At 27.4% G+C, this 21290-nt stretch overlaps 4 protein-coding genes across 4 annotated transcripts; 1 reads left to right on the top strand and 3 right to left on the bottom strand.

Annotated features, from left to right (window-relative positions):
• Positions 1-469: 469 nt before the first annotated feature.
• Positions 470-1948, bottom strand: MKS88_003014 (inner membrane complex protein 1b; the record flags this gene model as incomplete). The annotated part of the gene is made up of 1 exon (XM_067216069.1): positions 470-1948. The coding sequence occupies one exon, from the start codon at positions 1946-1948 to the stop codon at positions 470-472; it is 1479 nt and encodes a 492-aa protein (XP_067073586.1).
• Positions 1949-3539: 1591 nt separating this feature from the next.
• MKS88_003015 (heptatricopeptide repeat-containing protein) lies at positions 3540-5756 on the top strand (the record flags this gene model as incomplete). The annotated part of the gene is made up of 1 exon (XM_067216070.1): positions 3540-5756. One exon carries the CDS (start codon positions 3540-3542, stop codon positions 5754-5756), a length of 2217 nt encoding a protein of 738 aa, XP_067073587.1.
• A 934-nt stretch (positions 5757-6690) lies between these two features.
• MKS88_003016 (uncharacterized protein) lies at positions 6691-15819 on the bottom strand (the record flags this gene model as incomplete). The annotated part of the gene is made up of 1 exon (XM_067216071.1): positions 6691-15819. The coding sequence occupies one exon, from the start codon at positions 15817-15819 to the stop codon at positions 6691-6693; it is 9129 nt and encodes a 3042-aa protein (XP_067073588.1).
• A 3553-nt stretch (positions 15820-19372) lies between these two features.
• Positions 19373-20589, bottom strand: MKS88_003017 (uncharacterized protein; the record flags this gene model as incomplete). The annotated part of the gene is made up of 3 exons (XM_067216074.1): positions 19373-19970; positions 20257-20326; positions 20526-20589. The coding sequence occupies 3 exons, from the start codon at positions 20587-20589 to the stop codon at positions 19373-19375; spliced, it is 732 nt and encodes a 243-aa protein (XP_067073589.1).
• Between the last annotated feature and the right edge of the window lie 701 nt (positions 20590-21290).

Below are 21290 nucleotides of genomic sequence, written 5' to 3' on the forward strand. Positions count from 1 at the left end.
TAACGAAAAAAAAAAAAAAAAAAGTAAATTACAAATTGAGGTAATATCAAAATTTTACATCTTAAATTTTTCGTTGAAATATTTTGTAAACATTTTTTTCTATATTTTCTATATGTAATTTTGTCAATGTTAAATATGAAGAGTTACACAAAAATGTATATATATTTTCTTTCTTTTTTTTTTTGTTTTCATTTATTTTTCATATATTTTTGCATTTGTATGCTCATTTATTTTTCATTTATTTTTCATTTATTTTTGCATTTATTTTTGCATTTATTTTTGCATTTATTTTTTCATTTATTTTTGTTTAATGGTCAAGAATCTTGAGGAAGTTTTTCCTTTAATCTGAATAGTACATCTGTTTTGGTTCTTGTAACAAGATAATACAGATATATACGCATACACATATATATACATACAAATATAAACAAACGTACATATATACGTACGTAAGTATTCATGTATGGGGTTAAAATAGTTTTCCCGAAATCGTGTTCAACTCTCTCTTATCCATCTGCTTCTGCATTTGGAACATTTGTTTAGCTTCTATTTCCGCTTCACGGGGAATTTGTGTAGATAAATTAAATACAGCATTTCTGTTAGCGTCTAAAAATTTTTCTTCATATAATTCTGGAATCCTTGTGGTTTCTTGTTTAATCCATTTGTTTTGTAAGTGAGTTATTTCGAGGGGATGTCCAGGATGTAATGGGAGTGTACTTAAAAGATTTTCATTTGAAGATTTAATGGTAGTTGCATCTTGTGATGAATTTAGCTCAGAATTTGAATTTTGTTCATAAGTATCACAATCAGAACATTCACACGTATGATCAGATAAACTGTCTTGTGTTTTCTTTAATTTGTCCTTCTCGTGTTTCAAATCAGCATTTACTCTCATCCATAGTGCTAAGTTATCAGCTTCATATAATTCTTCTGTATTTATTTTATTTATTCCCTTTGGATATTCTCGAATAGTAATTTTAGAATCAGTTGGTACCACTTTTATTATATTATGATAAACTAAATAAGGTTTTTCTACTAAACAGTCTACTTTATAAACTTTATCACTCCATGTAACTTTTGGTATTATTCTTTGACGAACAGGAACTGGAACATATGTATCATTAAATTTAAAAACTGGAACATCAACATCGATTACTTTAGGTTTGGGTACTATATAAGGAATTGGTAAATTTATTGGTATATCAATTTTTTTTTTAACTTCAACAACTTTTTCCACTTTTGGTATGAATATATTTTCAAATGTTTTATTCTCTCCTAAATATACTTGTGGACCAAATGGTTCCATGAGTGGTGGTAACTGGCTTCCGCAACTTTTGGTATAATCAATATCATTACTGGTATTAATATTATTATTTATATATTGATAGGTTAGTTGGTCAAATTTCTCATTCACACCTTTATCCTTTGATGAAGTATAATTTTCTGTAGATATACCTTGTTTATTAATAAATCTGTTATTATCTTTATCAACATAATGATAAACCTCTTCTACAATTTCCTGATCTTTAAATCTTATTTTTTCTTGTACCTGAAGAACGTCCACTTTTTTTTCTGTTACAATATTGTTTATTACTTTTTTTTCTATAATATTATATTTAGTTACTTCTTTCGGGACATACTTTATTTTTTCAATAACTTGGGGATCGTATTCAATTTTATCTATAAATCTCAATTCCGGAACTTCTATTACTTTAGTTTTATTATGAAAAATATAATTTGGAACTTCTCTTATTTTTTCAACTAATTCAGCGTTTTGCTTCTGTATTATTTTTGTTTCTTTTTCTTTGGTATTTGGGGCACAAGTACTGCTACAACTACTACTTGTTGATATTGGTATGCTTCCCCTTAATGAAGATAACGACCTGCCTTCTTTTCCGCCATATTTTAAAGGTGTTCTTGGTTCTATATTAAAATTTTGAAATTTCATTTCTTTCTGATTCTTTGAAATATTAATGTAATCACTTCCAATGATTAAAATAGTTGTACCTTCGTTTTTGTTACTGCCTTTTTTATAGCAAAAAAAAAAAAGTACACTTACATGTATTACATGTGTATTTATGTGTACACACAAAGACAAGAATATAAAATTATAATTGAAAACTATTCAAAAAAAATAAACAAACAACAAATAATTCATGTAATTAAAACGGACAGTGTATATTAAAAAACAAACGAGTTAAATTTTTAAAGTTACAGATATTATATATCCACAAAAAAAAGGGGTAAATAGTTCTAAACAACAATAACAAAAAAAAAAAAAAAAAAAAAAAAAAACAAAAGCTGAATATTTACACAGATATAGGTATACATTAAATGGCAAATAATAACATGTATTTGTCGGAAATGCTTCATATATAAACAGAAAAAACAAAAAAATGAAAATTGTAGAATACTGTTAAATCATTTTTTTTTTTTTTTGAAGTGAAGAATACAAAAATTGTGAAATGTGTATTTTTATATAGTTGTAGCTTCACACACTTTGGAAAAAAAAAAAAAAATTATAATATATTAAATTAAAATAAATAAAATTAAAATGAATTAATATAAAATAAAATAATTAAATGTTGCTATGACTACATGAACAAGCAATAATTTACAAACAATAAAAAATTACCAGGAAATAATTCCAAAATAATTTTTAAGCTTACCAATTAATGATATTTATAATTAAAAGTAGCCTACACAAATGATGACGCAGTTAATGTATAGAAGTGAACGAAAAAAAAAATAAATTAAATTAAATTAAAAAAAATAAAAAAAAATTAAATTAAACTAAACTAAGTAAAAATAAAATAAACTACATCAAAATGCAGTAAAATGCAGTAATAGCTACCTGATTAACAAAAAAAGCAACAAACGTATGACTTGCTCATAATTTATTATATCTCCCCATTGGACAAAAAAGTTATTTACAAATGAATATAACGGGTGTTGTTGCAACCGTTGGAATTATCTAACGAATATGTATGATTAAAAATGTATATGTTGAAAAACTATAAATTAAAAAAAATAAGTAACTTCGTAGTTCGGTATGCTTTTAGAAAATAATTTTTAGGATTATTTATATTTTGGGTGAACTACAATTTCTCAGTTTTTTATAATGTCGTATTATTATATCTGTGCAAATATATGTGTGTGGAAATAAATAAAAAAAGAAAAAAAAAAAAAAATGAATAAGCAATATATTTTTGGAGAAAAAACTTTTTTTTTTCTTTTTTTTTTTTTAAAAAAAAGCTTATTAAAAAAAAAGTAATCTCTTCACTAATTATATATAAAGAGCAGAGTACATATAAATATTAAATGAATAAATGAAAAGTGATGAAAAATATCAAATATTAGGCTATATAAAATAAAACATATCAATGAAAAATAACAGAAAAAAGAAAAGAGGATATCGTAACATAAGGAACAAACATGAGGAATGAATAATAATAATTCCCCCAAAATATCCCTTTTAATGAGAGGCAGAATATTCTTCAAATAACATTTTTGAATAAGTAATAATTATAATTAAAATTATGAACGAAATAATAAGTTTTTTAATTAAGTGGAAAATTGTTCAAAAAGTTCGGGAAAATAATATTTTTATTGGTATAAGTAAAGGTTTCTTCTTTAGAGAGTTCCACAGACATTCGTCAAATGAAAATGTGTTAAAAAATAAAGAAATAAATCGAAATAAAAAACAAGAAATATGGATGAAGAAAATTAACTCAAAGGAACTACCACGTAAAAAGTTTGGAAACCAATTAGGAACAGTAGCAAGAAAATTATATTTAAAATATTTATTTAAGAATAATAAAGAAGATGTTATGGATTATAATGAGAGAAACTGTGGTGGTAGTCTTGAGAAAAATTACTATTGTAAGGCTTCATTAGGAGAGAAAAATAATGAGATATGTAATGATTATGACGTAAAAATTGGTAATAAGGATAAATTTAATAGTACTCATATTACAAGTTCTACGAAGAGTATTAATGAATTAATAGTAAGTAAAAATGAATCGGCTTATAAGCAAAAGAGAAATGAAATTTCAAGATTCCACAATAATGAAATAAGTTCTATCTCAAAAAGCAGGAGCATAATGAATACTTACGATTTGAATGAACAGAGTAATAAATGTACATGGGATGATGTATGTAATGAACTGAAATATCATTTGCCATTTCTGCAACCATATAGTATAACGACAGCTTTGAATTATTTGTCTAAAGTAAATTATAACGAATATAACATTTTCAAATTAATAGCTGAAAATATTGACGAAAGGTGGATAAAAAATTTTAATATAAAAGATTTATCCTTATTACTATTATCCTATTCCAGGATAAGTTCAAAATATGACTCGTTCATAAATTTAGTCAGCAGAGAATTATTATTTAAAATATGCTATGGTACATTTGAAGATATATCTCAAATAGCATATTCCTATACCAAAATGAAAAAATACGATTATGAAGTTTTTGTTCATTTATGTAATGAGACAAAGAATATAATAAAAAGTGACTTACACCATTCTGCAAATAGTAATAGTACTACTTATAACTTAAATAGTTACAGTGTTAAAGGTTGTAATGGTAAAACTCAGAATAATAATTCCATAAGTCATGACATAAAAAATTACATTAACTACAATGTTGATGTTAAAAATACAATAGAACAAAACAGTAAAAATGATGCGAAATTGGGAAAGGAGGAATTCTACCACACAATAGTTGAGAAAGAAAATTCGCATGATAAAATTGGTAATATTGGAGTAACGGATAGTAAAAACAAATCGTTTGGTGATATAGACAGTGAGTTCAATTCAAAGAAGGGGAGTCAAAATTCATGCGTAATAAAAAGTAGTAGTTTCTTAGATAAGGAAAAAATCAATGATAAAACGAATGGTGAAATAAAAGAAGATAAGAAATATTCTTATATATGTCTATTAGTGTATTGTACTGGTAAAATGAAACATTGTGATAATAGTTTGTTTGATTTAATTTCAAAATATATAAATTTTGACAAACTTAATAATATAGATATAAGTAATTTGTCGTATACATTTTCTCTATACAATTTTTATAAAAATTGTTTTTATGAAAAATTCTGTTTAAAAAGTATTCAAATTATTCATCTAACTGAACCATTACATAAGGTTATTATCATGACTTATCTGTTAAAATATCCGAAGGTTAAAATGTTACATATCTATTTTACATATATATTTTGTATAAACAAAGAAATTAAGGAAAATAAGAATACATATAAACAGGTGCTGTTTCTAAATATGTGCATAAATAGCTTTTCTTTTGAACCATTTTTAAACTTCTTACTTGACGTACTAGCAAATTCAAACAAAAAAGAAACGTATGATCAAAGTGAAGATATAAATAAAGTGTGTTTCATAGTAAACAGTTTGGTTGATTATACAATTTTTTTTATGCAAAATAAAAATATGTCTTCTCGAGATTTTCCAAAGGTTTTGATTATATTATTCAAAATACGCCATAAAAATAATGATCAGTCGACCCATTTCTCCTTATCGGATTATGATCAAATGGTGCCTATAAAAAAGGTCGACGCTTTAATAGACGAAGTTTTAGACAAAGTAATAAATAATATGAAGCAATTTCACACCTTCGACTTGGTTAACATTAGGAATATTCTAAATTTAAAAGGTGAAAATGAAAACATTCAGTTTGGACAGAAAAAAAGGGAAATTTTAAATTTTATTGGCTCGCTCAAGCGTTAAAAGTGTAATAAGTGAAGCGTAAAAACGATAAACGAAAGGAACAAAACAATGTGGAGAAACGTAAGAGCCTCTTTGAAGTGATATTACTCAAAATGGAAGAAAATGCGTGCACATATTATATATATATGTATGCATGTATGAATTGATGCATGGACGCGTGGGTGTGCGCACATGATGTGTTAAGCAGCTTTCCCCCCTTTTGCAATGTTCATTCTACAACTGAGATAGAGTTTCATAAGGAGGTATAAGCTAAAGTTAATGTGTGCAGATATTGTAAAAAAAAAAAAAAATATATATAATAAAATAAAATTATAATCAAAATAATTATGAGATTTCAATTGAAACTCCAATTCCTACGTATTATGCGCATACACCGAATGATCGCACAAATTTTCTACATATTTTTACATCCAAAAAGTAAAAAATAAAATACCACAAGGTCTTTTATCGTTTTATTTGTTATTACAAAAAATGAAGAATTTGTTAAAAAAACGTGAAAAAAAAAGAAAAAACATGCTCTCTTTATATTTCTTTCAAAAATTTATAAAAACATCTAATTAAAAAGGAAAAAAGAAAAAGGCGTAAAATATGATAAAAATTAAACACACTCGTAAATAAGAGCAAATGTAAATATAAGCATATATACATATGTATGTGATTATGTGTGCGCGTATGTACGTGCGTACGTATGTACCGTCAACACCTGTTACAAGGGGACTGGCGAACTGAGTGAACGTGATAATTCATTTCATGTAGTTTTTTTGTTATTAAAATTTTTGACACATTATATTTTACTTATTTGTAATTTCCACGAATACTTTGAATTAGCAACGGTTTCACGCAAACAAAATTTACATATTTTATGGTAACTACATGCATATATACATAAAAGTGCACATAAGTATACATATATATATATATATACATAAATTCTTCATTCTGTGGGCTTGTTGTTATCCTTGGCTTTAAGTTTACTCTTCTTATTTTGATCAAGGTCCTTTTGCTTATCATCACTACTACCATTTTTTTTTGGAAAGGAACTTTGATTGGGGTCGCTTGATTTAGATTTGTCTCCATTGGCTTTTGTATTTATTTTATCAAAAGATGATTTCTTTGGCTTGGTTAAATTATTTTCATCAGTTGTGATTTTTTCTTTAAAATTTTTATATTTTAGTTTTTCTAAATTATCAATAAATGTAAATTTATTTTTTTCATCTTGTTCTTTTTCTAAAGATATAGAATTTAAATCATTGGAAAATATTCTCATTATGTTTTGGTTTTTCTCTACATTTTCATTTAGAAACATCATTGAACTTCTAAGTTTTGAATTCTCATAATTATATGACCTGTTCAGGTTATTGTACAAATTGGAATTACTATTTAAAAAGTCCGTTTCATCGTACATTAAATTATCAGTTTTATTATCTAATATTTCATTATTATATGCATCATTATTCTTTTCATACTGGTAATTTTTGCTTCCTTTTATGTCTCTAGTAAGGGAATTTTGATTACAATTTCCTTTAACATCATCGATATGGAAGGCAGTATCGACATCATCATTAACGTGTTCTCTGACGTGAGCATCCACGTCAACATCTTTTTCAGCAGTATTGTCCAAATAATCATTATCCACATCATTGTCGTCCATGTAATGCTGATTATTAAGTGAATTAAAAAATATATTATTAGTTACTTTATTTTTAAAATTATCATCAAACTCATTATTATAATTTAAAAAAGAATCAGCGTTATCGTCATCCTTTTTTGGGTAGGAATTTTTATCAAAGCTGCTTCTAATGTTTGAAACGGAATCATAAGGAGCGGAGTTCTTATTGAAAAAGGATGATTCAAAATTGTTCATTCGATCGTTGCTCATTCGATCGTTGTTCATTCGATCGTTGTTCATTCGATCGTTGTTCATTCGATCGTTGCTCATTCGATCGTTGCTCATTCGATCGTTGCTCATTTGATTGTTGCTCGTTCTGCTTTTTTTATTGTTACTGTTACGATTGCTGTAGTTGCTGCTGCCACTGTCGTTGTACAAGTTGTAAAAAATTTCTCCCTTTACTCCTCCTTCATTATCGCTTGTGTATTTATTATTTGAGCCTTTCATAGTGTTAATTTTTTTCTCTCTGTTAAAATTATCATTGGAATATATTAGATCTCTTTGAAAATTTTTTTCCTTATATATGGAATTCAAATTGGCTGAATTGTTACTTCCAACGTTGTTAAAGGTAATGTTCTTGTATCCTCGTCCTCCCATGCTTATGTCTACATTTTTGTTGGTAAAACTGTTATTACTTCCACGAAATAATGAAGAAGTTACCTTGTTTTCCTTTTTAGCTGCACTACCACCACTACTATAATTTATTAGGCAAGCCCCGTTATTATCATTCATATATTCCTCTTCTTCATTATTTTCGCTAATTTTAAAAGGATGATTTTTTTTATCTAAAAAATGTATATTGCGCGAGTTCAGTGTAGCATAAGAATTGTTTTCAAAATAATCGTCGACACTATTATTATCGCTGGATAGGTCAACTCTGAAAAGATTAACGTGGTTTTCCCCATTTATCAAGTCATTCATGGAATTATTGGCATTCATAATATTCGTCATGGAATTACTGGAGTTCATCAGGTTATTCACGGAATCTTTCGCGTTCATCATGTTAGTTATGGAATTACTACTGTTTGTGTTATTTGTATCATTGCCTATAATTATATTATTATTCTTATTTCCCATATTGTTAGCATTATTACTACCTGTAATAAAGTTAACATTACCAGTGTCACTACTGTCGTTCATTTTTTTCTTACGGTACGGGTAGTCATCTTCCTGTTCAACTGAAAATGTAGCTTTGTCAACATTGTTAAAAACTTTTCCATAAAAGGACTCTTTATTAATAAAATTCACATTGCCCATATTATTATTTGCATCATCTTCGCTTTGAATATTTTTTTCGTACTTTTCACAATTTTGATGATTTTCACCATTTTGATGATTTTCACCATTTTGATGATTTTCATAATTTTGATAATTTTCATAATTTTGATGATTTTCACAATTTTGATGATTTTCACAATTTTGACGATTTTCACAATTTTGACGATTTTCACAATTTTGACGATTTTCACCATTTTCGTAATTTTCATAATTATCTTCCTCCTGTCTTAAACGCGTGTGTGCATCTCCTCTTTTTGTGGTACCCTGCGTAGCGTCATTAGTTGCTTTAAGTTCGTTTGTGTTACTCCCATTTGCGTCGTAGTTCGAGTTACTTGAGGACATTCCATTGTGATGATGCTGTTCAAAATTTTGACTATTAGACATAATAGTTTCCTTTTTCGAAAAATTATTATCATTTCGATTTTCTTGAAAAAATAGGGATTCATCATTCTTCGCATTGTTCACATTGCTCGAAATGTTCACCTGAATGTAATCTTTTCTACTACTTTTATTTATAAATAAAAAGTTATCTCCTGAAATATTATTGTTCGTGCTTTTTTCGTAATCATTTATTCTCATATTTTCCATGGGAAGGTTTGAATATCTGAATGACTGGTTGGAGTTTTTTTTTGTTGTAATATTTTCAAAAACATTGTTATCCTTTTCATTCCCTTCGAACATTATGTTGGTCTCTTTATTCCCGTGGTACACGCTATTTTTATCATCCATAAACATAAAATTATCGTCATCGGTCATTTTGAACTTATCCATTTTTTTCTTATTTGATTCATTCACTTTGTGCTCTTCTTCCCACTCCTTTCCGCTTTGTTTTCCACCTTTGAACTCTCTGTTGCCTTCGAAATTATCGTCTCCCTTGATATCTCTGCTGTTTCTACTGTTTCTGCTGTTTCTGCTGTTTCTGCTGTTTCTGCTGTCTCTGCTGTTTCTGCTGTCTCTGCTTTCTTTTCCATCTTTGGCTTTTCTCGCTTTCCTAATCTTGCCCTCTCTACTGCTTCCCGTACGTTCCATACTGTTACCTATTTTTTTCTTATTAATTCCTGCATCCAATGGTTCTCTACATTTAGTTTTTTTCTTTTCCTCATTATTTTCATTTTCACCTTTGTAATAATAATACTCCTTTGCACTAGTAGTACTACTATTATTACTACCATTACTACTACCATTACTACTACCATCATTCATTTTTTTTTCTAAAAAATTGCTCTCTTTCAGCATTTCTTGAAACGTCTTTTCGTATTCCACCTTATGTTCATTTCTTCTTCTGCTATTATGTTCGTCATATTCCTTCTGATCTGGGTAATTTTTCACATCTGTTTCTTCCACATGGATATCCTCAGCATGTCTCTTTTTATCTACATGGTAAAGCTTCTCGTAATTTTTCTTTTTTTTTGTTTCATTTGGCTGTTCCTCTATGTGAATCTTGCCAACACTTCCTTCTCTTCTTTCCCCGTTTTTCTCCATTTCCACATTTTTCTCCTTTTGTGCAATTTTTTCTACTTCCACGTTTTTCACATCTTCACATGAATTATCCTTCATCCCTTTAAACACCTTTTTCCCATTACCCTCTTCATTATTGTTCTGATCTTTGCTCTTTTTTAAGGCATCATTTTTCCTTCCATCTGTATCCTCTTCTTCATTTGAGCTCTTTGGTAAGGTATCTTTGTCTATATTATCGATTCCATTATCCTCACCGCTACCACCTCCGGTGCCACTGTCCCCCTTGTTTGTATGTACCAATTTTTCATCGCTCCTGTTTTTAAGAATATTTTCAATAACTTTTAATTTTCTTTCTTTATCAAGGCGCACACACAAAGCCTTCTGTATCTCCTGCAGTACACACAACCGCGTGTTCATGATAACATTTGTTTTTTCCTTAACACATAATTCTTGGTATTCTCTCTTTAAGTTTACTTCTGTTTGTATAAGGTTATTTATCGAGTTTGAAATTTTCGTTTTAAAATTATTTAATTCATCATCATTTAGTCCTGCATATTCTTCCTTTAACTTTTTATAAAAATTTTCATCTACTTTTTCATTATTCAGATTCGAATGTTTTCCATCAAACATGTTTACAAATGGGTTCACATTATTTTTTTTGTTACAGTCCGTATCACTGCAACTATTCAACCCTTTGTTGGGGTTCCTCACTTTATCTTTCGATGGATTCATACCGTCTTTGCACTCACCAAATGAGTTAATGTTAATGTTATTATTACTGTGGCTAAGGCTGTGACTATGACTGTAACTAATACCGTGGTTGTTGTCTACATCGTTGCCTCCACTGTTGGACTTATTGTTGTGGCTACTACTCCCTACGCACCCAGGGAAGTCCTTGTTCGTGCTGCTGTGATAACTTTCATTCACCTTCACAAAATTTGACGGTATGTTAGCGCTCCCGAATATGCCATTATTGTTACTGCTGAAGGAATTTTCATGAATATCTCCTTTTTTCTCTTGCCTATTTATATCCTTTTGCTGGTTGAATGCCGCTTCGCTACTGATGTAGCTCTCTCTATTGTTACTTCCATTCTGGTTTGTGCATCCAGCTCGGTTTGTGCTTCTGTTTACGGCTGCGCTCCCATTCCTGTTGTTCATGGCGCTTACATCTTCAATAATTTGCGGATACACATAATTAGTTTCCTTTTTCTTCTTCTCCCTAAGTCGTTCTACATCATTTAGTAACAACTGCTTAGCTTTGAACAATTTTTTAAAATGATTATTGTGCCTTTTTTTAATATCAGCACTTATATTAATACCTAGTTTATCTGGATGCCATTTTTTGGAAAGGTTAGAAAAGGCTTGCTTAATTTCTGCAACAGTACAATTTTTATTAATATTCAGTATTTGAAATGATGTAGCATTTATTTGTGATTTTAATTTTTCTTCTTTATCATCAGGTTTAATATTACATTTCAAGCACATATTTTTATAAGTAAGTAGGGCATTATCATATTCTAATAAATTTTCATATGCATGTATTTGAGTATCATATGCGTTGACATATTTTGGTATATAGTTTAGACAATTATTACAATTTTCTATTACATCAATCCATTTATTTAAATGCATTAATGTTCTTGCTCTATTATAATATAGTTTTCCAATATTTTCATTCATTGATTTTCCCATTCGTACTGACTCTGATAATTTTATTTGTTTTTCTAATGCATCGGTATATAATTCATATGCTTTTTCGTAATTACCATTTTTGTAATTCTCTGCACCTTTTCCAGCTATGTCTAAAATATAATTGGATATTAAATCAATTTTTATTTCTTCATTTTCTACATAATCTAATGGTGTTTTATTTTCTATATTTTTATCAAATATATAATAGTAATTTTTTCCTGATAACTTCAATAATTTTATTAAGTCATAATTTTTTTTCTGTAAAACGTAGTGATATATATTATCATTAGTTTGTGGATTAATAGGCTCGCATGAGAAATTTAGAAACATCGTTAACATAAATCTTTTTAGCGTTTCATTGGAGCAGTAAAACATGGGATGTTTGATGTTATAATGGATCAAATCGATGCTAACACGAGTATCACTGTTGACATTGCCGCGTCCACTCTCACTCCCAACAACTGCGAGGGCATGAATTAGTCTTGCTCCCTTTATATTCGGTACATCATTCAGCCTAATGTTCGTATCAATCAAGCACATATCAAAGAATTTAAGAAATAGTGCTTTCTTTATAATTCTAATCCACCTAAAATTATCACATTTTAAGCAAGTCATAAATATTTTATATAAATTAAAAATATGCATATTTTTAAAAATAAGAATTAAAATAATAGAATTAATCATAGCAACTTTTTCTTTATTTTTATCTAAATCCGTATTTTCCAAATGTTTTATAACCTCTCTTTCTAAATCTTTATATGATTTGTTTTCATTTCTTTCTTTTTTCAAACACAAATGTATACTTAGAATTTTCGCTTCTATAATACAATATTCTTGCAAATGCTTTATAATTTTTCGATGATTACAAATATCTTTATATTGTAATATAAAATTGGATATATAACATCCATATATTGTTGTTTTAGTTTCATCATCATATTTTTCTGTACTCTTTTCATAAGAAATCCTAATTGTTTTCATTTTTAAAATAAAATCATCTATAATATTGTTATCAATTATATCGCTATTACCATAATAGAAAGGAAATTCATACATCGTTACTACTTCTTTGCTCTTTTCATTATTATTACTGCTTACTTCTTCATAGGCCTTTTTTACATTATCTGTCCCAGCTTCTCCTTGAAAATTATTATGTACATTGGTGCCAATACCGTTCATTCTCCTCTGATCAACAGTGGGGTGTTCGATACGTTCACCCACAGGTCCACTATTTCCACTGCTGTATAGACAATTGCCTATGTTTGTTGTATTTCCGTCGATGTACCCTGGATTAGCCATACCATCAGCACCAGCCGCGTTATCAGCGGTACACTTCTTCGACATATCATTGAGATTTTCAATTTTTTTTATTTCATAATTTTTTTTCTCAATTTCCATTTTCAATCTTTCGACTTCTTTTTTAAGCAGATCGTTTTGTGACTTGGTGTCAATAAGCTCTTTAGCAAAATTTCTATCAAATTTGTTAATTAAATTGCTTAATTCATTTTCAAATGTGGATAAAGTTAATTTCATTTCTTCATTCTGTTCCTTAAGCTTTGATATATCTTTTTCGTATGAAGCCATTTTGCTTTTATTGCTACTATTTAGCTCTTGTAGATATGTTATTTCCTTTCTTAATCCTCTCGTTAATAATACATAGTTATATAATTTCGATTCTAACTGTGACCCTTTTTTTTCTTCATTATATATAGAATACTCTAATATTTCGACAATTTTTTTTAATTTATACATTCTCTTTTTTGTAGGATTTTTTAAAAACTTTACGCTGCTCTTTTTCTTCTCTAACTGGTTTTCTTTGTCCACGTAATACTCTAATTCGAACGAACATGCGCTGTCCAAGCTTATATTGCTCCCACTCCTTGCCTTTGCGCTGGCACTGTTCCCACTATCACCATTTTTGTCGCCGCTTGTAGCACCGCTTGTAGCACCGCTTGTAGCACCGCTTCTAGCACCATCTCTATCATTACTTCCATTACCGTTTCCATTACTGGCACTAATTTTATTATGACTAATGTTTCCCTCTTTGTTATTCTGCCAAACTGTGTAGGCATATTTTGCGTATGCACTATGACCGCTACTCAATTCGCTGTCATCCCTGCTATCGCCAGGAATTATACCTTTTTTTTTTTTTTTTTTCATTTTACTTTTGTTTGATTTAAAAAGATGGTCATCCGTAAAATCTTTATACTCCTTTTTTGTTTCTCTAATACAACTGCCTGTATTACACTTTAAATCGATAAATTCATTGGTACAAACATTTTCTGAATTGTTGGTAATGTCTACATTATTATTTTTCTTTACATCATCAAAGTTTATATTCTCTTTATCATTCATGCTTATATCTTCACTAGTACTTTTTTTTTTTTTTTTTTTATTTTGTAACACTTTTTTTTTGTTGTTATTAAGTGGAAATTTGCTCCGCAGAGTTTTCTTTGCACCGTTCTTTTTTAACTTTTCCTCATTTAAGAGTCCTCCATTCATGTTTCTAATATTTTTTTCATTATCATTGCCGTTACTTATGTTACAACTTTTGCTGTTACTTTTGTTATTACTTTTGCTGTTACTTATGCTTCTACTTTTGCTATTACTATTGGTGTTGTTCCTAGTTAAACTGTTAATGATTTTATTGCCTACGATTCCTATATTACTTCTAACCTTTTCAAGGTTACTAAATACATTCCTTGTTACAGTACTTGCTTGATCGTTGAAATTTGTACCAATAATTTCATCACTAGCAAAATTGTCAACTACATTATTACTTTTTTTACTAGTTGAATTCATATGTAGAAAATTTTCCGACAATTTTTTATTCATATCTTGTGTATAATTATTATCACTATTTTCAAGTTTTTTATCAAAATTTGAAAATACATCATTAAAATATTTCAATTTTTTTTTTTCGTTTTTATCTTCGGTAAATATATTATAGTAAGAGTATATGTTAGAATAAATATCATAATAATCAGAATTATAATTTTTTAAATTTCCTTTATTCCTCTTATTTGACTTTTTTGATTCCTTATAAAAACAACTCTTTTTTTTCTTTTCGTCGTTACTATTCACGTTATTGCTGCTGTTACTTTTATTTCTATTGCTAATATTATTGTTATTGTTATTGCTACTGTTAATGTTAATGTTATTGCTACTGTTAATGTTATTGTTATTGTTATTTCTACTGTTAATGTTATTGTTATTGTTATTGCTAATGTTGTTGCTAATGTTATTGCTAATGTTATTGCTATTGCTATTGCTAATGTTATTGTTATTACTATTGCTATTGCTATTTTTATTGCTATTTTTATTGCTATTTTTATTGCAGTTTTTAATGCTATTTTTATTGCTATATATATTGCCATATATATTGCTATTTATATTGCTATTTATATTGCTTCTGCTATTCTTATTGCTATCTTTAATGTTATTGTTAATGCTACCACTACTGTTCTTAAGTTGTGTCTTTTTCTTTTTTTTCCTGTTCAAGGAGAAATTGCTTATTTCGCTGCTGTTTGTGTCATCCTCTTCCTCATCATCCTCGTCCTCCTCATAATCTTCATCATCATTCTCGCCATCATCCTCTTCGTCATCCTCGTCCTCATCCTCTTCCTCATCATCGTCATCTTCGTCATCCTCTTCGTCATCCTCTTCGTCATCCTCTTCGTCATCTTCTTCCTTACTTCCTTGTTTTGTACTAAAAAGATGATTTCTATTTTTGCTGGCATTATTTGCATTATAAAATGCACTATTCCTGCTACTACTTGAAGTCTTTTCTAAATTTACATCATCCAAGTTATTGTATGTACTATAATTTATATCACTCATAAACTTAAAAAATTTTTTTTCATTTGAGTTGTTATAAATGTTTTCTTTGAAGGGGATTTTCTTTTTAAAGTTTGCACTACCTTGTTGTCTAATTATTTTATTATCACCACTTTTTTTCTGATTCATACTTCTCACTTTTCCTTTATAAAACGTGAAGCATACGCACGAATATATATATATATATATGCATATATATGTACCTGTTTAACTACTTATCGTAGCGATGATATACGTGTGCACTTGCATTCGCTTATCACTTTACTCAATGCATAAAACTTTTATCATATACTTCAATTTCATTTCATAAGCCGTTTTTATTCACTCACTTTTTCCCTTCCTTCCACAACGTTATAATTTTCAAAAATGAAAAAATTCGTATCAATATATTTTTAGCCGCGTATTTATTGCGTCACCTTTGGTATATTTTTCTGTATTTTGGTATATTTTTCTGTATTTTGGTATATTTTTCTGTATTTTGGTATATTTTTCTGTATTTTGGTATATTTTGCTGTATTTTGGTATACTTTTCTGTATTTTGGTATATTTTGCTGTATTTTGGTATATTTTGCTGTATTTTGGTATATTTTGCTGTATTTTGGTATATTTTTCTGTATTTTGGTATATTTTGCTGTATTTTGGTATATTTTTCTGTATTTTGGTATATTTTGCTGTATTTTGGTATATTTTGCTGTATTTTGGTATTTTTATTGTATTTCACTTTATTCTGCTATATTTCGAATTATTTTGCTATACTTCACTTTATTCTGCTATAATTCACTTTACACTGCTTTATTTAATTTTTTTGTTTATTTTAATTAACCTCTTTTCATATAACATATATGTATTTGCAATCATTTTTATAAGCTTTTCCTATCTGTGGCTCTTCAACTTTTTAAAAAGTCATATTTAAAAAGATCGCGTTAATAAAATTAATTAAAAAAAAAAAAAAAAAGCAGCACTGAAAAAAGGATCGTACTTTATGCAAAAAAGGAAAAAAATAAAACGAAGGAGAAACAAATAAATGTATGCAAGAATGCACAAGGGCATGTATACATTGCGATTATTGAACGAAAGGGCGGAAAATGTAAACGTATGGATGTGCATACATGTGTACGTATATGTACGAGTACATATATATGTGTACAGGAACAGTTTTTATCTTAAAAAAAATTACATAAAAAAGATTGGGTTAATAATTATGTTTTTTAAAATTTTCCCTTGCTACTACAATGGTAATTAATGCGGGAAAGACAAAAAATTGTAATGAGTATGCATATGTGTATGCGTATAAGTATGTGTTTGAGTATGCATATATGTTTGTATTTGTGTATGTGTACGTGTACTAAATGTATATAAAAAACATCACAAAAAAAAAAAAAACATATCATTAATAATGTGCATGTGTTTTTTTTGAACGTATATTTTAGGATAAAAAAATAAAACAAAAAAAAAAAAAATGAAATGACAAGAAGGTATAAAAATTATTCGTTATGTATTACTTAAGAGAGCACAAATTATTAAAAAAAAAAAAAAAAAAAAAAACAAGCATAATACATATACGTGAAAATATTATCCATACATATATATATATATATATATATATATACGCTAAATATGTTATATGCAGACGTATGTTTATATAAATGCATACGTTACACATACTCGCGCGTTAGTATATACAGATATACGTACGTATTTATGTTTACATGTACATACATACGCGCATACTAACATATGTTTAATTACGTATATATATAGACCATAATAAAACATATAAATACACGTAATATTAATATTTAATACAAAAAAAAAAAAAAAGCACATAAAGCCTATAAGACTGTCGAAGTATTTTTTTTCACTAATCTTTTAATTCTTCCAAAATAAAAAAAGGTCGTTTGTTTGCCCTCGAGTTTATTAGCATAATTTTATTTTATTTTTTTAATTAAAATAAAATGCACATATAATTGTTTATTTCCATTATTTTACATATACATATGTATATATTATATTATGTATATATATATTATATTATGTATATATATATTATATATGTATATATGAGTTGTATTCACGTAGTCTTTTTTTCGTATTGAAGGTAAATAATTAAATTGTCAAAATAAGTAGGCAAGTATTACTATTTATTAATTAGAGTAGTCTAAAATTTAATATCATCTCTATTCATTAAAGATGTATTCAATTTTGTATTTGCTTATAATCACTTTGTTTGTTACATATGTCAAGTATGTACATATGCGCAACTAATATATGAACAATTAATCTGTAAGCACGTAAAGTTAAAAAGTACAAGATATGGGCATTTAAGTACAGCATATTATTATAATTTTTTGCTTTACTAAATTTCTTTTAATCTTTTTTTTTAATTATTTTACACTTATTTGGCGAATAAAACAGCTTAAAATCATCTGTTCGTTGTCCCTTTATTTATTGGCATTGGTAGTTACGTTATTATTATTTTAAAAAAAATTATAAAAAATACTGTTCTCTAATATTGTAAAACTCTATTGTTTGAGAATAGCAATTTGACATAGCGACATATATATATATATATATTAATATATGCATACATTTATATACGTATATATTTATATATGTATATATTTATGTATGTATAATATATATTAATGTACGTGCACATAGATGGTACATAATGTTAGCATCCTTTTTTTTTTGTCAAATTTTTTATGTTCTGTTTAATGACTTTTTAATAATTTTTATATATATCCTTTTGCTGACTTGTTAATAACTTTAAAATATCATTTGGATGACTTTTTTTTGAAAAACTTAAAATTTTGTTATGAATGCACAAACGTTTTGCTAAAATCAGTATTTATGATTTTTATATGTATGTTGTAAAATGGTAAAAAAATAAAATATATGAAAGTTTTTTTTTTTTTGTTATGTATACGAAGTATATAAAAAAAAATTTGTTTTCAAAATAAAATAATGCACTTTTTTTTTTTTTTTCCGTAACGTATATATATATATACATACATAGGTAAAAGAATACATACATATATATCATTATACGTGTATATATATGCCCATTACTTGTAGGTGGCATAAGGTTGTCGAAAGAAAATTAGTGAATTATATTACTAATGGTGAATTCGTTTTTTTCAGCAATATATATATATATATATATATATATATATAAATTTAGTGCGTATAAGTATTGTAAATAGTAGTACAATATGTCATATTCAAATGTATTTATTTTTTCTTCATCACGTGGACAACTCTATATATACATATTATATATTATGCTTACATATGTACAGATTTATGTACGTATTTATATACCTAGTAGGGGAATTTCATTTAGCTGTATGGATGTACAAAAATTTCTTCTTAATTTCAGAGATATACATATAAAAAAACATGTTTATAAACATGTCTTCAATTCTTGAAGAAGGAATAACTATATTACTTTATAGCAGATTTTGAAGAGAAAAAATAAAAGGAATTTAATTTTTTTTTTGTTATTGTTTTTATTCACTTAAGGGGGGGAAACCCTATATATATATATATATATATATATATATATATACATGTTTAGTACATGTTATATATGCATATCCAAACATTTTTATATGTACCTTTTTGACCATATTTGTGCACATGCGCAGCGTTTTTCCTGTTCGATGAGAACATACGGCTTTTAGTTTTTCAAAAGAGATTTGTTTAGCTTTAATATCACCTGCTTTTCAATTTTTTTGAAAATTTCTTTTTTGTTCATATCATGAACAGTCTCAGCATACTGTGCATATGTATTGACGGTTTCGAGTATATCATTTAGCTTAAAATTGTAAGGAGCATTAGAATTTTTTGAATTATTGCAAAATTTACAAAGGCATAGGTCTTTCTCATTATTTATGGGTATTTTCATTTCATACAAAAAAGAATTTTCGACGTCTTTTATTTCATTATAACAAAAAGAAAATTTATTGATGAGACTGCAAATGTTTTTATCGAGTAAAAGGAAATCTGTTTCAATAACTTGGATAAATTTCTTACCAAAATGTTTTATAAAATTTGTTCTGATATTTTCTGTATTACTAATATTTAATTTATTTGAACAATATAAAATATTCCGTATGCACTTTTTTACTTCATCCTTATGATCTTTTCTTAACTCCAAAAATAAAGGTGAATTTGACTCATTACATAAATTAATTAATTTTCTGCACACCTGGCAAATCCTCTCGTTTCGTAGCATCAGGCATATGTTCGCATGAGCCTTTTCCTTATCTCCCTTCCTTAAAAGATGCCAAGCGAAACAAAAAAAAATTAGAAAAAAGAGTAAACAGGGATGAACAAACAGAGATGAACAAACAGGGATCAACGAACCGAATGGGAAGAATCAGCAAAATGGAAAAAATTTTGCAAAATAAAAACTATCTAGGTGAATATAATTTAAAATTAAAATGGGCAGATCGAGCAGTTAAACGAAATAAAGGTACAGATATGTGTATACGCGTTATATATGTTTACGTAAAGCAAAATGTTGTTGCGTGCTTGGACATGGATGTTTTTAAGCCTTACAGTAGGAAAAAGTAAATGTGTTTTTTTTGCATCATAATTTCGTTTCTCTTTTTTATTTCCAGCAAATTGACTATAAAATGGAAAGGACGTTCAAACGTTTGCTTATGTGTATACGCTCGCACGTATTACATATCTGCTCAGAATGCATACATATATATGTATGTACTATACCCATAAGCATGTATGTGCATATGAGTGAATGTTCTCCTCTCCGGAAGCCCGTAAAATTTCAGACTTTTAAAAAATCGTGTAAATTTTTATTTCTTTACCCCTTGTTTTAAACAGGTTTATGAAAACACAAAATGGTTTCAAATCTTCCTTATGCAACATCATTTTCGTAGTCCTGCAATTTACTAATTTTACACCAATGAATTTTACGCTTACAAAATTTGCTACTTATTATTTACAAAATTTACATGTACACGTTAATCTCGTTACTTATATTTATCAACAAAATAAATTTAATTCAATATATGAAAGGGTTACATATAGGGATTTCTTATTTTTTTTTTTTATTGAACATCGTGTCATATAATTCTTATAGCACATATTACTTTATACATTTGGAGCAAAAGGAAAATTAAAAAAATAAAAATAAAAATAAAAAGAAGATATATCAAAATAAATATGACAAATATTAGTAAAATAACGAAATGAAAAAAAAAAAAGGGGTACGTGTTAATTTCATTTAACCACCACCTCTTTTGGAGGCGTCCTCGAAACAGCTATATTGAGCTGCATTACTTTAAAAGAGAAATATGCGCTTGAGGAAGTGCATTTCACGAGAGAGAATATGTAAAATAGGTATATAAAATTTGCCAATTTGGAACAGTAAAAAGACGAAGAAGTAAAATGAAAAATCGTTGAGGTGTTAGAGTTTTATTGTTCTCTTAATCGTAGAAGGGAAGTGCTATGTTTTGTTTTATTTTATTCTATTTCATTTTTTTTATTTTATTTTATTTCATTTTTTTTTTTTTTCGACCGTTTTAATATTCTTTTTGCATATATATCTACATTTACTTCCATACCTAGTT

Source organism: Plasmodium brasilianum, chromosome 9 (assembly GCF_023973825.1).
Source record: "Plasmodium brasilianum strain Bolivian I chromosome 9, whole genome shotgun sequence".
Lineage (NCBI taxonomy): Eukaryota > Apicomplexa > Aconoidasida > Haemosporida > Plasmodiidae > Plasmodium > Plasmodium brasilianum.